This window comes from Centrocercus urophasianus, unplaced genomic scaffold (genome assembly GCF_019232065.1).
Source record: "Centrocercus urophasianus isolate 14NV4802_14NV808 unplaced genomic scaffold, USGS_Curo_1.0 seq_20, whole genome shotgun sequence".
Lineage (NCBI taxonomy): Eukaryota > Metazoa > Chordata > Aves > Galliformes > Phasianidae > Centrocercus > Centrocercus urophasianus.
Genome location: NW_024884756.1, coordinates 2,930,399 through 2,949,212, shown reverse-complemented (window position 1 = coordinate 2,949,212; position 18,814 = coordinate 2,930,399). Strand labels below are relative to the sequence as shown.

General features: G+C 46.6%; 1 protein-coding gene across 1 annotated transcript; it reads left to right on the top strand.

Annotated features, from left to right (window-relative positions):
* The first annotated feature begins 1,526 nt into the window (after window positions 1-1,526).
* Window positions 1,527-18,558, top strand: ATIC (5-aminoimidazole-4-carboxamide ribonucleotide formyltransferase/IMP cyclohydrolase). The gene is made up of 16 exons (XM_042822142.1): window positions 1,527-1,627; window positions 1,764-1,890; window positions 2,267-2,343; window positions 3,202-3,268; window positions 5,096-5,184; window positions 7,107-7,258; window positions 7,375-7,531; window positions 8,756-8,881; window positions 9,035-9,142; window positions 9,729-9,814; window positions 10,612-10,701; window positions 11,725-11,853; window positions 12,620-12,712; window positions 16,767-16,949; window positions 17,696-17,851; window positions 18,194-18,558. Exons 1-16 carry the CDS (start codon window positions 1,606-1,608, stop codon window positions 18,311-18,313), a joined length of 1,782 nt encoding a protein of 593 aa, XP_042678076.1. The 5' UTR covers window positions 1,527-1,605; the 3' UTR covers window positions 18,314-18,558.
* The last annotated feature ends 256 nt before the right edge of the window (window positions 18,559-18,814 follow it).

Sequence of the window (18,814 nt, the reverse complement as noted above, 5' to 3'; positions counted from 1 at the left end):
CCTTTCTGCATCTGTCTGTAACACCAGAAAAACTCCAGTCAGACATCACTCCTATCAAATAAATAAAGGAATGTGAGCAGAGCACAAGGCATTTGAATATCCTGTAAATATCACCAAAGAGAAATCACCCCCGTTAATTTGTTAAGCTCTATAAAGCAAAACTAAACATTTTGGGAGGCGGATGATTTATTTTCTTGGTGCGGCCACCCCAAAACCAGGATGCTTCTGTCACATCTATATCAATACACAACAGCACACAGCCAGGACAGCCATGGGCACCATCTTGGACATCAGACCAAGGGGACACAGTGTAAACTCAAACCTCCCCCCTTCCACACAAGCTCCTGAGCAAACAGGAGCCTCACCTCAAGCCAAGGGATTGCATTGAGGGACAGCAAACTCGCTGGACAAGCAAAAAATCCCGAATGCCACTATTTATGCTGATAATGCCTTTTTGTTTGTCTGAAAGCAGTATCAGCTCTGTCCTCTTGTGCATAGGCCAGCATGGCCATCTGCTTGCATCTGCAGCATCTCCAAACACCCTGCTTTGCAAGCAGCATGCACAGCGGTCCTTAGCATCTCCCAGAATATGCTGCCCCAGAATATGCTGCCCCAGAATATGCAATTGCTCTCCAACCCCAGATAAATAAGCAGAGCCCCATCAAATCTTTCATTTTCACATCCATTCATCATCCCCAAAGCCCACCTTGGCTGCACCACTCTGCGCTCCGTGTACAACAGCAGTTCTCTCCAAGGTGTGTATTTTCATAATGATGGTGCTCATGTACCACTTAGCAGTATATTTTCATTTGGCCCCAGCCGCGCTCCTGAGCAGTAATTTATTACTGCTTGTCACTGGCTGCTACTCAGAGTAATACATATACCAACTTTATTTAGTGTTCTGCACGTCTTGCTCGACTCTTTCTTACACAGACAATACTGCCCAAGCCTACGGACCCACAAATCACAACAGCCTGGTTTTCTGGGTGCGCTGTAGGATCTGCAACCTTGCATTTATTTCTTCTTTTCTAAAGCACAGCCTGCCTGCTCCCAGCGTGCAGGGAGCGGCTCCTTGGGAGATACAAGCCCAACAGATGCACACGTGGAAGTCCCAAATCAAAAGTCAGGATGAAAGGAGACGGCCTGAAGTCGCACCACGGGAGGTGCAGGTTGGATTGTAGGAATAATTTCGTAGAAGGAGCGGTGCAGTGCTGGCACAGGGAGCAGTGGGTCACCATCTCTGGAAGCACTCACGATGTGGCACTGGGGGACGGGCTGGGGTCAGACTGCACGATTCTAGCGGTCTGTTCAAGCCGAATAACTCCACGATTCCATAATAAACATGAAGCACGCCGCTAAGAACTGCTGCAAGAGGCCATCCTGCAGCTGCGGCGCGGGCACAGCTTCCCCACACAGCCCAAGCGGGCCCTGCAGCACAACGCTTTAAGCGGCAACGTTTAACCCGAGCTCTGCCTCTTCCTCCCCGCCCTCTCGACCCGGGGTGGGGCGGAGGTCCCACGTGGTGCTGCTGCTGGAGCCCAAATCCCCTCGGGCCGCCCTCCATCGCTCCTTTCCTTCCTCCCTTTCTCGCCCGCAACGCGCGCCATGGCCGCCCGGCAGCAGCTCGGTAACGCGGGGCTGGGGGGGAGAGGGGCGCGCGCAACATGGCGGCCGCGCGGCGGTTATGCGCAGAGGGGTGGGTTTGAGAGTTGCGGAGCTTCTGAAGGCCTCATCTCCCACGTCGCGGCCTTTTCGCCTTTCAGCTTTGCTCAGCGTCTCGGAGAAGGCGGGCCTGGTGGAGTTCGCCAGGAGCCTGAACGCGTTGGGTCTGGGCCTCATCGCCTCGGGAGGAACGGCCGCAGCGCTGAGGGATGCGGGGCTGCCCGTCAGGTACGCCTATGGTCCCGTGCCACGCTGCGCGACCGCTGCGCCTCACGTGGAGCCTCGTCCTCTGCCGTCCGACACTCAGGCTTACTGCCCCCCCTCGCTTGGTTATCAGCGAAGCCTGAAGCAAAGGGTGGTCGCTTTTCCCTGTCCATGGGAACGAGTATTCCCAAGGGATGGCGTTGCAAAAGATGGCAACCTTCCACTCCCCGAATAAACCCAAGAGATCCAGCTCGCCCTGCCACCTTTCTGCATCTGAATGATGCATCTTACCGTTGCCAGTAGATCAGAATGCCCCCTAAGGCGAATTAAACACTGAACCTGTAGGCGAAGTCATTGTGGTACTTCAGTTGATGATGCTGTGTGTTTTCTCATTGAGCAGAGACGTTTCGGACCTGACAGGGTTCCCTGAGATGTTAGGAGGACGCGTGAAAACCCTTCATCCTGCAGTCCATGCTGGTATGTTTCTGATGGTGTGTTTCCAGTCTGAAAGAGAGATCCGTGGGCAGGGAGGGTGGAAGGAAGAGGTTGATGGATGTGTTTCTTTTAAGGATTGTGAGGAAGAACTGAGAAATAAATACAGATTTGCTCTAGCAGCAAAAGGAGAGGTATGATGCACGAGGTGGAGAAGAAGCGTGTGGTGGTTGAATTACTTTCTCTGCTCCTTTGCTGGCATCTCTGCAATTAGAGCTTTCCATCCCTGGAGCTAGAAGTAATGGGGCTCCTCTGCAGATGGCTTGTGACTTGTTTGTTTAGGCAATTTCAGGCCTGCTCAGGCAGAGAGCTCCACTGATTTTTAACCCATGGCTGAATTTGGTGTGCAGCAGAAGGAACATGACAGTATAGTCTTTAGGGGGTGATTTCTGCGTGCTGTGATCTTTCCTGGCTCTAAGACCTCAGCCAGCTGCCTGTGCTGCTCTACTAGAGGCACAGCCTCTTGCTTCAGTTGTTTCATAGCTTTGCTTATTGCTGGCTGATGAGTGACAGGTGTCTCTTTCCTCTCCATGATCTCCTTGTCAGCGTTAGCATTCCCAGGTTACCAAGGGAATGTTTATAAAGAATGGCTTTGAGGTTGCTGTTCAGCAGTTGGAATCCTCCAGAATTTTGTATTGGGGGGAAAAAAAAAAACTGTTAATGTAGAGTTTGAACAACCACAGCGCCAGGAAAATGGAAAAGAGGCTGAGGACCGTCTGAACTGGAGTGGAAAAGCTTATGGATCTGAGAAGCACAGTCTGAAGAGAAGTGCTGAATTCAAAAAAATGTTTGTTGCAGCATCAGTTCTTTATTTTAATGAGGATGTGCTATTTTTGTAACTAGGCATCTTGGCTCGCAATATTCCAGAAGATAACGCTGATATGAACAAACAAGATTTCAGCCTTGTAAGGTAAATTCTGGGGAAGGTGAGATGCAATGTGTCTGTAATCAGAAATGAACGTTGGAAATCAGTGGATGCTGGTGGATGGGAGCAGTAGGGGATCTGCACACCAGAAAAACTGTGGTCTTCTTCCTCTTGGGAGATGTTATGTTTTTAAAAGCATGATTTTCTGCACTGCACAAACAATTTAAACAAAGTTACAAAGTGTTTTCCGTGGAGTTTTTATCTGTGAATTTTGAGACTTGTTGTTGGGCCCTTATTACTGTTACTGCAAAATTGAATTCAGTGCTTTTGGAGCTGGTGCAGCTCCTCTCCACTCGGCTCTGGGTGTTTGATCAGATGGCAGTACTTGCTTAGTAAACATACCCTTTGAGATTTACATAATGTTTACTGAGTTTCAACATGAGTAAAGACTAGATGTGCAAAGCAGGTCAAGAACACGCATCGTTTGTGAGACAGAAAACAGATGAAAACCAGAAAACTTACTTGGCCACCCTGAGAAAGAGTTGGAGCCAGAAGATGAAGTCACACAGTTCATGCACTAACACATGCACAAGATTATTTTTTTTTTTCTCCTGTTTTTGTTAGAATGCATTTACTTGCTGTTCTTATGCAGGGCAGCTTGGGACTGTTTTAACTACTTGATTTTAGCAACGTAGTGATTGTGAGCAGCCACTTCTGTCACTAGTTAGGTTTAGAAATAAGTGGCTGAATCATACATAGTAATTTGTAGATGTAGCCAAGACAGAGGGGTATAGATTGCCTATGGTGAGTAGGCCAGAGTCCATCTCTGTGGTTTTTGTTTGAATGATTTCAAAGGACCTGTGCCTAGGATGAATGGGTTTCCAGGCTGAATTTGAAAACCTGGAATTTAAAACCACAGGAGTCCTCATAGATGACTCTGCAGTGGGAGCTGTTCAGGATACACTGCATTTTAATGGCAGGCTCTGCTGAGTTACAGGGGAGTCATGTTTTTACATGAGTGACATCAAGTCATGCATTTGCATCCAAAGTAATAATTTAGATCATCTTATGTAAAGCAGAAGGAGCTGATCCTCAGCAGGGGGGGTCTTTGTATGGTTGCATTAAGTTTTCTGACATGATGTGGGTAGGTAACCTTGATATTATCTTGATTTCCACAGATAAAAGCATTAGCAAAAGTCTACAGATTGCTGATGGTTTGCAACGGGTCAGGGGCACAAATGGATGGGAAGAAGAGAGTTGTGGAAACAGAACAGGCAAAAAAAAGTTATAGTAGGAATTCAGAGACACAGGATGGTGTTGTGGGACGCAGGCTGTGCACTAAATACCTCTCAGGTTTCACATGTTGTTGTTTTTTTTTATTATAATGTCGCTGCCAGAAAGTGGCATGTAGGGTGTCTTCTGCTCTTGGAAAAGTTGAGGAAAATCAGATTGTTTGGTTGTGCTTTGTTTGCAGTGCTTGCTATTACATGAAAGTTGGTTTTCAGTAGTGCTGAGAGCCCGCTCTGAAGTTCTTTGAAATGGCACCAAAATGACAAAACGTTTGAACACAGGACCATGCATTGAAAGGAATTCTTCCTTAGCTAGCTGTAAACTGTGGCACTAAGCACTGTAACACTGTATAATGCATAGAGCTAACCTGTATGTGCCTGTGATACCACCCCCCATGGTGTTTCACCTTTCTAACGCCTCTTGCTTCATGGCTGTACACCACCATTCTTCTGGAGAAAGCCTTGCCTGTAGGATCTTACATTGATCACACCACAAAAACACTGATAATACCTTGTGCATATCAAGTCAAGCCTGACCATGCAACTTCTTGCTGAGTAACCCTGATTTCTCCTTAATTCTCAGAGTTGTGGTGTGTAACCTCTACCCCTTTGTGAAGACTGTGTCTTCTCCGGGTGTAACTGTACCAGAAGCAGTGGAAAAGATTGACATTGGTAAGTTAAAGGAAGAATAAACTTATTCTCCAGGCAGACTTAATGGTTCTTGAAGTGATCTCAGTCCTTTTTGTTTGGAGGCCTTGCGCGCTTGTAAGGAATCATCAGACATCTGTTTGATTTTGTGGGAGTACAGGGAGTGAGTTTGTAACTCTTTAGGATGCTTTCTTGCAGGAACAAAATGCTTTTGCTATACCCCTTTTGTAAGTTATGGTCACAGGAACAATTTCTGTGCTGTGACTAAAGGAAGGAGATAAAGGATCCTGTACCCTAAGATGTTTCTGTCTGTGGCCTCCAGGTGAGCTGGCCACTTAAGCTCATATGGATTACTTGCTCCTAGCAATAGTTACCAGGTCATCTATGAACATATTGACAGCAACAGGATTATTCTCATCACACGCTCAAAACATCACATCCATGGCTGTTGGCATAGGAAAATAAATTAAGGACAGCCAAGCCAGGCTGCTGGTGTGCTGTGAGAATATTCAAGAAGGAAGCGTGTTACTGAGAACTTCTCTGTGTCAGGCAGAAGTTGTGTGCAGAAACTACCTGCTGATAACTTGCAAACTAGTTCTTTTGACAGCCAATCTCACCTTGACATGATGTAGTTCATAGTGAGCATCTAATACTGCAGTAAATCTGCAGCTCTTATTGCAACTGCCTCCTTCTGGGAAAGAATGAAGATGGGCCACAAATTCTGTCTTCTGCATCACTTCCTAGGAACATGCAGGAAATTAGTTTTCCTGGTGGCTTTTTCTCCTCCACTGAAGTCAGCTGAGGAGCTCGAGGGCTACAAGGAGGAGACTGAGGGGCATAGCTGGGTAAACCTCACTGCTTCTAAGTGATAGCAAGTGGCTGTTTAAACAGGCTGGCAGGCCATGCTGTGTAAATGGGGGAGGTGTGCACTGCTCAACATAAGGGACTACAAGGAGAATGCAGAGCATGCTTCCTACTGAGAGCCAATTAAATCTCTTCTAGAACCTCTTGGAGCTTAATAAAAATAAAAACCAGTTTTGGAGAGAAGAGGCTGAACTGGGAAGGCATTACAGGGAAAGAAGTGGGTCTGCATGTGCAGGAGGGTAGTTAGGGATCTGAGTTTAGAAGCACAGATGCCTGTATTATCAGCAGTTCTGCTCTTCGTGCTGGTTATTAACCCCCAAAGACTTGCCTTTGCTTCGCTGCAGCATCTCTGCACGACAGCTTGTGCACAGTGCAGGCACAGTTTTGTGCCATGAGATTGGATTGGGATTGAATTTTCTTGCAGTAGTTTAGTCCAAACGATGCCCAGCAGAGCTCTTTATTAAATGTTTTATGAAGTAGTACTTGCTCTGTATGTAGCAATGCCAGCCTCTGCTTTTCTGTTGCTACAGCCTAGTATCCCATATGATTTAAAGTGTTATAATCGCTGTGCAGAGTCAGATTTAAGGAGGAGGCATGGCCTTTTATCTCACACAGAGGACCTGCACAGTATTCATTAATATTTGCAGAGAGATTTGAGAACCTCAGTTGCTTGGCAGAAGAGAAATAAATCTTCCTGTAGACTCCTCCCCAGCCCCGCGTTGCAGAGGATGGTGTTTAAGCAATATGTGCAGATAGCTGTCCTCTTCAGGATGTGGCTGTGCTGCTGGAAGGTGTTCTTTCCCCAGGTGCTCTGCACAGCATGAGACTCAATTACTTTCTCATCCTTGCAGCTGTGCTGTTTTTTTTGCACCTTCAGCACTGGTTTGAATCATACTAGCTGACTGCCTCGTGCGTTTTTGAGATGCTGTTATGGCCACTTTTCTCAACAGAGCCCGGGGAGGTGGGCACATCCACCTGGCACAAGTGACTGCTTGGTGTGTGTGTCCCTTTTTTGCCTCGCATGCTGAGGTTGTGCTGAGTCCAGATGAGAAGTGCCTTGTTCCTCCATGCTTCTTTTGCAGGAGGAGTTGCCTTGCTCCGGGCAGCTGCTAAGAACCACGCTCGTGTGACAGTTGTGTGTGATCCTGCAGACTACTCTTCTGTAGCTAAAGAGATGGCAGCATCAAAGGACAAAGACACTTCAGTAGAAACCAGACGTCACCTTGCACTGAAGGTGAGACATGCTTGCTCACAGCAGAGGCCAAGGCTACTTTGTCTATCATTTGAAATGCCGAATCGTTTGGAAGTTGATGTTTGTAAGCTGACAAGCATCCTCTGTTCTGCCCCCAGGCTTTCACCCACACTGCTCAGTATGATGCAGCCATCTCTGACTACTTCAGGAAGGAGTACAGCAAGGGGGTGTCCCAGCTGCCCCTGAGGTACGGCATGAATCCTCACCAGAGTCCTGCACAGCTCTACACCACCAGGCCTAAGCTTCCCCTGACAGGTGAGGCCCTGGCAAGGGGGAGCAATAAAAGAGGGTGGGTGGGCGAGCAGGCATGTCTGCCAGTGCCTTTAGAACTGAGATACCATCTTGTACCTAATGCAAGGGATGCCCAGCAGTATCTGATGTTAAACCACTTTATGCTGAGGGGCACTGTGTTTGTGATGGGAAGGTTGAGCCACGTGAGACAGAAAAGCTTGTCCCCTTATCCCCATGAGACTTAATGGGAGCTCTGTGTTCTCTCTGAGTGTAAGTTGGTGTGTCCACACTGAAGACCTTCAGGCAGTTCCACGTAATGGGCTTCTTGTTTGACATCAGCTTGAGGTTTTGCAGAGGAAAAGTCGTCATCGTTTCAAGATGCTTTTCTGCTCATGTTCTTCATTTAGTACATGCCCAGTCTTTTCATGTCCCCAGTTGCTGTCCAGGAATCAAGCTGTTCTTCTCCAGGCTTGAATGATTTCTGTTACTTCTGTGACAGTTTTGAGCAGGGGTTTATTGCCTCAATTTTCCAGAGTACTGTTGCTGCTAATGGTGACAGTGTCAGGGAATAGCAGTCTCACTTGCAAGGGTTGAGCCACGCCTGGTGTCTGTCTTCTCCTTTTTACCAGGTGCACACCCCCCACAGCCTTATGCCATGGGGGAATCTCTAGTTTGGAGAGAACAAAAGTTGCCAGACTTAAGATCATTTTTAGTGCTGGTGAAACGAAGCTCTGCCTTGTATCTTCTAGGAGGCTTTTCTACTCCTGTACTGGAAGCAGATTCACTTTCAAGTCTGCCTCCTAGGTTTGGCAGCAAAATAATATTGTGTTCACCTGTCTGGCTACGTATTGTTACATTTCAAGAGACAAGAGTTGTTTAAGCTTCTGAAATGATCCCAGTCCTGCTTTGTCAGTGCTGATCTTGCAGTTTTATGTGTGCTGGGGCAAAAGGTTTTGGGAGCAGACTTCCAAAGGACTTTTACTCTTGGTCCTTTGGTCAGAAATCTGTGCCAGATCAAGCACTTTGCTCTAAGCTTTGTGGCTGTGAATGGTTCATTTGACAATAACTGGAGATGCCATGCATTTAGTTGAACCACTGAAGCTTTCCAGGATGGTTAGCCTGTTGCTGAGGAGCCTGGGTCATTTTTAAAGAGCAGTGTTGTTCCCATTCCTGGTGGGGAAACAATCTCTGCAGACTCTAGGGAGAGGGCCTTGCCTGCTTTAATCTGTTTGTACTCTACACTTGCAGTGGTGAATGGCTCTCCAGGGTTTATCAACCTGTGTGATGCTCTCAACGCCTGGCAGCTGGTGAAGGAACTCAAGCAGGCATTAGGGATCCCTGCTGCAGCCTCCTTCAAACACGTCAGTCCTGCAGGTAGAGTGGCTCCTTGCTGCCATACTTTTCTCTTTGAACAGACTGACTTTGGGCAGGCCCCCTGCCAGTGGTACCTGTGTCTTAACAGGGCCCCAGGGGCAGGGCTCGAGGGAAGGGTTCTGGTTTGAGTGCCCTGCTTGTGTTTCCCACTAGGTGCTGCTGTTGGAGTACCTCTCAGCGAGGAGGAGGCACAAGTCTGCATGGTGCATGATTTACACAAGACCTTGACACCCTTGGCATCTGCCTACGCTCGAAGCAGAGGTGAGAGGCCTGGGAATAAACTAACCTGTCCCAAGAGTTCTGCTTAAGGCTCTACTCTCAACAGCCTGTTTTGCTTTTTGCTGGCTCTCCCCTTTGTAGTCTACTCCTCCTCTTTAGGTTTTTCTCCAGAAGCAACTGACTAAATGAACAAACTGCCCACATATCAGAATCTGCTGTCCAAGTGAGCTAGGCTGGAAGCACACTCAGCCTTCTGCAGATGAGATTCCTGCTAGGGAATACTTACGTGAGCAGGAATGTTTCTTCCCAATATTTTTTTTTCTATATACTTTTGAAGTTCAGAGCTTACAAAAAAACCCAAACACTTAGAAATCAAAACTTCCTCCTCAGCTTAGCTGAGGTACTTTGCTAATTATCTCACTGTCTGTGGCAAAAAAGAAAAACCTGACAGATTATGGAAGACAAAGTGAACATAGGTACAGTCAAGTTAAAGGATACATTGGCACGTGTGCTTCATTTTTCACTACTTTAGGGACCACTTTTGGTCATTGCCCACAGAAAGCCAGTGTATGATTGTGGAAATATTCTGCCACAGTTGGATGAATGACTAGAAAATGTCATTTTGCAGGTGCTGATCGGATGTCTTCTTTCGGTGACTTCATTGCCTTGTCTGATATCTGTGATGTGCCTACTGCTAAGATTATTTCCAGAGAGGTTCGTTAAGCAGCAGTAAATCATTTGAGGGAAAAGGGAGCATCACAGTAGATGGAGTCGTTGGTTTGTGGCAGTGTTTGGATTTGACCTGTTTAACTCAAAGCCATTTATTGGCTGTTCAGAGGATTCAGTGTCTGGGGTGCTGGGAGCTGATGCTTTACAGGACACTCATCCTGCTATGTGTTGCTTCTGATTTTCTTGAGAGGAGAAAGCACGGTGCAAGAGGCTGTCTTGTGCATTGGTGATTTCTTTACAAATAAATGAAAGGTGGTGTTTGTGAGGACAACATTTGGTACTCGATTAAAACAACAGCAAAAAAACCATCGTTGTTAGGTGATGAGGATAGGAACGAAATACGTTTAAACTTCATGCTTCGTGGCACTGATTAATGTAAACTCATCTTCAACACTGTTAAGGCAGTTTTGTTGACTTTCTGTGTCATCAAGAGGATCACTGTTGAAATAACTATATAATTATGTTTTAGGCATGTTGGAGCTGAGAAGTGAGGATGTCACACGTAGGTAGTTTTACCCCTAGAAGAGTACATTAGTTATCAATTCTGTTGTGTATAAAGAGAGGTTTTGGGTTTTTTTTCTCCTAACTCCTGCTATGGGCTGAACATCACTGCTGTTTCCTGTTTCAAGGACTGAAACAGATGCTGTAGTAATGCCTTCAGTACTATATAGTACTTAGAGACCTCTGAGAGGCAAACCTTTGCCTTTCTGGATATGGCAGGGAGAGTTTGCAGTGTTAGCCCCTCTCTTTTTGACATAGGTGCTGAGATCTCTGTGTTGCAGGTATCTGATGGTGTGGTAGCTCCTGGCTATGAGGAAGAAGCTCTCAAAATCCTTTCCAAAAAGAAGAATGGTGCTTACTGTGTCCTCCAGGTTTGTAGTCCTGCTGCTCTCCAGCCCTGCAGTGCTCTCCCTGTACCAGATGTTAGTGTCTGGATAGCACCCACAGCTATCTGGACCAGGGAGTCCAGACTTCCCTGCAGTGTAAGCCAAACACATCCTACTTCTGCCTGAATCTGAGTGCAGAACATTAACATTACAGGAAGAAAATCCAAGGCTTAGCTGAAATTGCAATTGTAGCCTTGCTACCAAGGGAACTGTAGAAGATGGCCCCGGAGCTTCAGGCAAGGAAGGAATGAAATTGCAGACAATCTTGGCAGCTGATTACCTCCTGAATTCAATTAGCTTGGCAAGGATGAGGTTGTATTGGTTAAGTCTGTAGCTTTAGGGCCTGTCTGAACAGGGGTACTAAGGAGAGTTGATCTGAAGTAACTTCAAGGGATTAGCAAAACCATACCAAGTGTGTACATGGTTGTATTTGGAGCTAGTAGCCTTAACCTGGTTTATTTCATGTCTCAATTAGCTGAACAGGGGCTGTCAGAACTCTAAATCACCTGTGCTTGGGTAGATCTTAATGCAGTTTAAGAGTTCCATTTAACTTGGCCCCGTACTCTTGTGTGGCTTAACTGTGCTGCAAGCTTCTATGGGTGTTCCCCAAGGAAGTGCATCTCTGGAAATAATTGTGTGCACTGGTTTGATGTTGAAGGCTTTGGGAGTCGTACATTCAGGTGTATAGGAACTCTCCTCAAAATATTTCTGACTTTGCTGTGTGTGTGGATGCTTTGTGAAAGATGGGAAGGCTTTGTAGATCTGTTGGCTTTCAACACGGGTGCTTGTATATCAGCATGTAAACTGCTCTACCCCTCTTCACCCTTTCATTGTCACCTCCTGCTGTTGAGACCTTAGTGCTCCAATTAATTCTAACTCCTCCTGATGTTCTAACACTGCTTTCTCTGAACAGTTCACTTCTGGATTCTTTTGAGAACGTTCCAACCTAAGCTGTTACTCGAGCTTTGAAGAGCTCAGTGTTTTATTGCCCTGTCTGTTGGCTTTTAGATGGACCCTAAGTATGAGCCAGATGACAATGAGATTCGAACCCTCTATGGATTGCAGCTCATGCAGAAGAGGAACAATGCTGTCATTGACCAGTCCTTGTTCAAGAACATTGTTACAAAGAATAAAACTGTAAGTTTTAGAAGATAAAGGAGCTAAAAAACTGGTAGAGCTACATGATGTGCTTTCATCAAGGAAGTCAGCCCTGTTGTATTTTAAGACCTCTTGCATTTTAATGGCATGAAGCTTTCTACAAAACAATGCACCAAGCTTTTTGGCCAAAAATGCTTGGGCAAACCAGGGTGGTTTGCTTTTGTTTCGATTCCTGTGTAAATAAGAGAAGCTGGGCCCTGTCCTTTATTTCAGACTACCAAAATATTTATATTTCTTATTTCTGAGAAGTCACTTTGTTTCATTTCTTAGGGTGAGATGGTGTGTTCTAGGCATCCACTGTGATGCCACTCTGACTCACTGTGTTGTTCTCTCTCTTATATACAGTGCATAAACTCAGGCCTTCCTGATGTTGCTCATCACTTAGGGTCCACATCATCAGATAACTATTAGTTATTCCAGTGTCTCACTGTTCTCATTAAAAAAACAGATGTTAACGAGTACGTTATTAGTCACAGGATCAGAAGCAAGCTCAGACCTTGAGGTAATAAAAATCATATTAATAAATCAGCAATGGAGTGTACTTGAATCATCATTTGATGCAGATTTCATAAGCTGGTATTATGGTGCTGTGCACAGGTGAGTATATGCTCAGCTTTTGGCCTGTGAGCACTTCTGAGGACAGGAAACAAATCCAGAAGGCTTTGCAGGATGAGGGCCGCTGATAGAACGATCTGGACCTGGTAAGATTGAGTCAGTGAGATTGACAGTGGCATTTTTGTTTCAGCTGCCTGAGTCTGCTGTCCGAGACCTGATTGTTGCCAGCATTGCTGTCAAATACACCCAGTCCAACTCAGTGTGCTACGCCAAGGATGGGCAGGTAACCAAACCAGACTGCTCTGGGGACTGCGCTTCCAAGCCAAGCTGATCAGAGTGCTTTGGTCAGGCACAGGGTTTAAAATCATTTAGCACAGAGGAAGCTATGAAACAAATATCCCAGGCTGGATGTGGCTCTGGGCAGCCTGGTCTGGTGGTTGGTGACCCTGCACATAGCAGGGGGTTGAAACCTGACAATCATCATTGTGGTCCTTTCCAACCCTGGCCCTTCTATGGTTCTATGAAATACAGATGAACTGCCCTAGAACAGAACAGTAGCTAAGCATGTTTCTCTTAAAGTTGCTTCAAAACCTAAACCTAATATATTTTTTTTTCATGATAATGACAAGGCTGACTCTTTCAATGATAGGGTTGGAAAAGCTCTTACGTGCTTCTGCTAGTTAGGCCTTGAGTCATTTCTTTGTAACTGTTCTGCCTTTAGTTGTTTTGTGAGGGCATGTGCATATGCTGTGGTCTGTTTAAAGCCTTAGGAAGTGACAGCAGCTTTCACAGCTGGATTCTGACTGTCCCAATGGGTCAGAGCTTCATTTTATTTTCATTCTAACGCCCTGCGGACATCAGGAATCTTCTGTGCTTCTTGGTTTTTAAGAGCTTACAGTGGATGTTGGAATTCAGTGGGGTGTTATCAGATGTGGGATACTGATCTTGAATTCTGAAGTCCTAAGTCATCACTAGGTGTTCAGTTCAAGTCAGTAATCCAAAAGCTGTTGTAAACATGTTGAAAATTATTATTATTTATTTTTGGCCCAGAGGCTCATGCTTGTAATGCTGTTGTTCAGCTGGCTCTGTGCTCTCCACCACAACTTTTCCATAACTCAGGTTGTTTAAAAATCGTAATGATTCAGAAATAGAAGCCAAAGAATGCTGGTGGTCTCATAAGTTACCAAGATGCATCAAGCAAATGATCGATGTGTTTCAGGTACAGACTGTGAATGAACTGCAGTGCTGTTGTTACATCTGCATGTGTCAGATTGTTTTTACAGCCTGGAAACACTGCAGCACTGCCTCACAGTATTTTTTAGGCTCACGTGCTGCATGGCTCTTGAAAACACCTCTCTGGAGACCTTGCATTTTTCTTTCCTTTTCCTTACTGTTTTTTTCTTGCTCTTGAATGGATCTCTGTCCTCAAAAGCATTAATTCTCATGGCCCCAGAACAAAGGTGACACTATCTTTGCTCCTTTTCCCTTAATACAGCAGCAGTTTCCTTAGTGCTTTGTTAAATCTAGACTTAGCATGTTGCTGCAGCTGCTTCTGCACTGTGTGTGAGGTAATGTGTGTGCCATATGGAAGGAAGAAGGCATGAGGGAGGCATGGAAGGCAGCGTGGGCAGGCAGGGGTGTAAGCAGCCTTGCTTCATTGATGCTTTGTGTATTTGCAGGGATGTATTTCAGTCAAATATTAATGTACATTGTCTTGGTTTGCTGTATATGTGACAGGAAAGGCAAAGAGGAGAGGTTTGTGTGCTGCAGTCTGTCTTGTAAAGGTCAGCAGCCATTCCAATCGCTTACTCAACAAGAGTGGCAGATCTGTGTTCAAATCAAAGCTTAATGTCTTCCTAATGAGACTTCTAAGAGTCCAAATGCAGAAATAGCAGTGTAGCATGCTGCAGGTGATGATGGAGGAGCTCAGATTGCAGCTGTCTGCCAGGTTTGAAATGTCAAAAAAGCCTCTTGAGGCTGCTCAGCGGTGAGACCGTTGTTCCCAAGATGGGCAGGAAATCATGTCCACAGAAAAAGAGTCTTAAGATGCTGGTAAGTTCAGGTTTGTTGTGGTGATGCTGTGCAGAATTAACTGCTGATGATATCTCCTACTGTGATGTGACACCAGCTGTGCTCAGGAATATTTGGGTGCAAAAGAAAATAGCAAGAATCGAGAGTGGGGAACAAGAAGTAATTTCCAGTTCAAATCCATTTCCAGGATGTGACTTATTGAGGTTATGTGAGCCACGCTGGGGGAATCCAGTGTTCTTTCAGTTCCATTGCTTTTGTTTTTCCAGGGGTTGTTTCAGCTTTGCACTGTTTCTGTTCTGTTCCAACACTCCCTTGCATCAGATAACCAGAGCCTTTTTGACAGCCTGGCTTCACTACTGCTCCAGCTGGGGCTTGGTGTTAATGAGTCCTAGGGAAGGCTGGAGTGGGAGGAAGCATTAATGGGCCTGAGTGTCACTTAATTTGCAGGAAGTCAACTGCCACTAATTGCAATAAACACTTCCACTCCTTGTGTCTGACTTTCAGTGCAGCTGAGCCCAAGTCTGCAACGTGCTGGCTTACACTTTCTCCAGTCATACAATTTGACTTTGGCAATTCAAAATTATTCTTTCTTTGTTCTCTGCACAGTAGGATAAACCAAACCTGTTAGTGTACTGTTCTCCACCAGTGCCGCATTGCCCTCTCAATTGTGAAGCCCTTTATTTGATTTTATAATTCCAGGTATGTTCAGGACTTCTGTTTTCACTCATTCATCAGAGTAAATCTGACCAAATTCAGGCTAACCTGCATCATTTTGCAGAGTTTCTTTGGGCATTACCCATCTCATCCATTCCATGCTTTCCATGCCACATATTCCACTTATGGGACATGTTTGGCTTTGCTTTGAGCCAAAGTGTGTAACTTACAGGATGCATCCTTTAGCCAAAACACTGTCTGGGACTCTCCTTGGTCTGCAACCCCAGCTATGAACTTTTGTGCTGGCCTGACCTGCCTTGCTAAGCCCACACTTAAAGGCTATGTGAGTTAAGGTGTGTGCTGTGTGATGATTGTAATCCCTCTTGGATGTGTAGGGAAGAAGAGCCTCCACTGATGAGACCATGCAGCTGTGTGCAGCTGGCACTGGGCTCCCTTGAGATGCAAAATCCCATGCAAGTTAGAAGGTCGAACAGATGGAGTGTGAGAAGCTCAGGTTAGACATCAAGGAGTGTTTGCTGGGGGGAACGTGTCCCTAAGCCATGAGGAGCACAGAATCTATTTAATATCCTTATGAGTTTACTAAGTGCTGGTGATTGTTTAGTTACAGCTGAGCAGATGATATTAGATAGCAGCCCAACTCTTTCATTTGCTCCTTGAGGGAACAGCATCCAGCAGCATGTTTTTATGGTTCTGGTAAGAGGTGAAGTCACTGTGCCTTGATTAATTAAAGACAAATGATTCATTCCTTTGAGGGCAGTGCTTGACTTATAGCTTTACCATCTGCTGCAGCCTGAGCTGGAAACTCTGAGGCGGTGGCCAGAAGTGCTGGCTTCAACACAGCATCCCTGGAGTGATACCCCGTGCGAGCAGTCTGGTGAACAGTTCAGCTCTGGCCTCGTAGGGGCAGGAAATTATGGAAGAGAGCTTTCTGACAGATCTCTGGTACGAAATGGCAGGAGCTCTTTTTTTGGGAAGCAGAACCTCTGAAATCTGTGGAAGGAAAACTACCAGCCTGAGGTTTGACAGCCACGGTGTGACTAGATGGTGTATTTGTGTGCCTGGCATGCTCTTGTGGCAGAGGGCTGAGGAGCAGCAGGCAGACCCCCAGCTCAGTAGCTGTGTTTACGCACTGATCGTTTCATCTTGGCTGAAGGGGAGCGTGAGAGCTTGCCACAGACGCACAGCACTGCCTGGTCCAGCTCCAGACTTGAATGTAATGAGGTATGAAAGCATAATATGCTGACCCTGACAGTACTGAGTTTCCCTGATTCCTGAGGAGAGTGAAGCTGGTGTTGTACTGCCAGTGTCCAGTAACCAAGACTCCCCAGCAACATTTAATTTTCAGTAGTGTCAGCGCTCTAAGAGTTGGCTTTGTCTCCAGTGCAGGCTTGCACTCACCTAGATAAGATGCCAGGGCTTGTTTGCATTGTGCTTTGGGCTGTGGCACATGGCTTCAAGGTTGTCTGTCCCTGTATCCAGGGGATGGGACTGGGGATGCAGTTGTTTTCCTTGTCTTCCTTGCTGATTACCTGTGCTTTCTCTCGGATCCAGTAAGAAGCAACTAATTTATGAGAGATCCTTGCTAATTGCTCTGAAGTGGGGTGTGATGGTGCTTTGTGTGCACTCTTCAGGTCATTGGCATCGGGGCAGGCCAGCAGTCCCGCATCCACTGCACACGCCTGGCTGGTGACAAGGCCAACAGCTGGTGGCTGCGGCACCACCCGCGTGTGCTCTCCATGAAGTTCAGAGCAGGAGTGAAGAGAGCAGAGATCTCCAACGCCATCGATCAGTACGTCACTGGCACCATTGGAGAGGTAAGAGGGTTCCCCGATGATCCTGAGGTCTCCTGAGGTCCTGGAGCCTGCTGTGCACGTTGGTGTGCAGCTTGGTGTCTTTGGATGTTTGTCCCTGGTGTTGAGGCAGAGTTAAAGCCTCAGTTTTTAAGTTCTCCCTGCCCCATCGTGCCTGCTGGCTGTTCCTCCTGGCGCTTTGCTGTTTGCTTCTGTGGCATTTTGGATTCCCGGAATCGCTTTGACCTCCTCAGTGCAAGTGAGACAAGAAAATAGCATGCCCTTTTTAAGTATTGAAAGCCAAGAGCTGGACTAGGGACTGAATGAATCATCTCGGAGTGGCTGCTGGTTTAAGGGGATAAGAACGCCAGTGCTGTTCAGAAGGTGAATCACAATCCAAGCTGCTCTGCTGTTTGCCGTTCGTGAAGTCATCCTCTGCACCCAGGTGGTGTGTGCTGGCACTGACACAGAGCAGCACTCTGCAGGCAGGCTGAACAGAACATCTTGGAGGAGATCCTTGAATTTTGGGGTGCAGAGGGGAGGAGGAGGTGTTCAAAGGACGCAGGAAGAGCTGACATTGGCAGCACCTTCCCACCATCACTTGGGGTTGTCAAATTTCTGGTGTGAGGTTGTCAGCAGCAGAGCTGTGGGAGCAGAAAGCGCAGCTGCAGTGGGTCAGAGGGACGCCATCGCTCATCCCGACGTGCCCCTGCTGGGTACTGCCAGCAGCTGGTGCCTTGGGCCTGAGCTGGCATTTCTCATTCCTCTAGGATGAGGACCTGGTGAAGTGGCAGGCCATGTTTGAAGAGGTGCCCGCACAGCTAACAGAAGCTGAGAAGAAGCAGTGGATTGCCAAGCTGACTGCTGTCTCCCTCAGCTCCGATGCGTTCTTCCCTTTTAGGGATAATGTTGACAGAGCCAAACGGGTAAGGTCTCATCGTGGCTGGGCTTCCTGCTTGAGCGCAGTGCGCAGCTCTGGGGAATGCCTCTGCTCTGTGCTGAGGGTGCTGTGTCCTGGGCAGGGTGGTGGTGTGGTTACTGGCCTCATGTGGATGGTGATTATCTTGCCATTGCTGGGGTTGTTGGTTTAGGATGAAAAGAGCTGAGCGCTCACGTGAGGAACTCCTCTTTGAATTGCTTTGGGCAGTGGAGGCTGTGCTTTTTTTCAGTGCTTGGAGTGAGATGTTAATGAAGAACTGAGGCTGCCAGTTCCTTTTCAGGGCAGTTTCAGTCCTCTAATCCCTCTGCTTATCTCTGTCTTTGTTCAGAGTGGAGTTCAGTTCATCGCTGCCCCATCTGGCTCTGCTGCTGACGAGGTTGTGATTGAAGCTTGCAATGAGCTGGGAATAACTCTTATCCACACCAACCTTCGGCTGTTCCATCACTGAGCTTACTGTGGGCTGTTGTGGCCCCCATTTGGTCACAGTCTCACCAGCAGTGATTGAAGCATCACCAGCTCAAGGAGGCAACTGCAATCTGTATTTTATTTAGCAAGTATTTGTAAGATCTGCAAACAAGACCTTTCCCTGCACTAGCAGAGGATAATAGTGCAGGTGGTTGACCTCTAATGTAGAAGAGTCTTTCCTACGTTTCTGCATATCTCTTACAAATAAACACATGGTTCCTAGCTATATGAAGAGTGTCTTGTGTCATGCAAATACCGTGTCCTGAGGTTTATTTTTGAAGGAAATCTTAGGGCATACATTGTGCGCTGACTTCACCAGTTCATTAGAAGGCCATTGGAATGGTGTCAGTTTGGCTTATGGCCAGCATATTAAATAAATGGATAAAAGTCTGGGTTGTCAAGTGGACTGAGCCACTGCTTTGGAATTAGCACGTACTTTTTTTTCCAGGTGCATCTGATCTGTTGTGGGGTGAGGAAAGTGGAT

Excerpts from the sequence above, each read along its gene's own strand:
- ATIC (XM_042822142.1), top strand. The coding sequence starts at position 1,606 with ATGGCCGCCCGGCAGCAGCTCG. Across the intron at positions 2,344-3,201 it reads TCATCCTGCAGTCCATGCTG|GCATCTTGGCTCGCAATATT; the intron begins GTATGTTTCTGA and ends TTTTGTAACTAG. Across the intron at positions 9,143-9,728 it reads TGCCTACGCTCGAAGCAGAG|GTGCTGATCGGATGTCTTCT; the intron begins GTGAGAGGCCTG and ends GTCATTTTGCAG.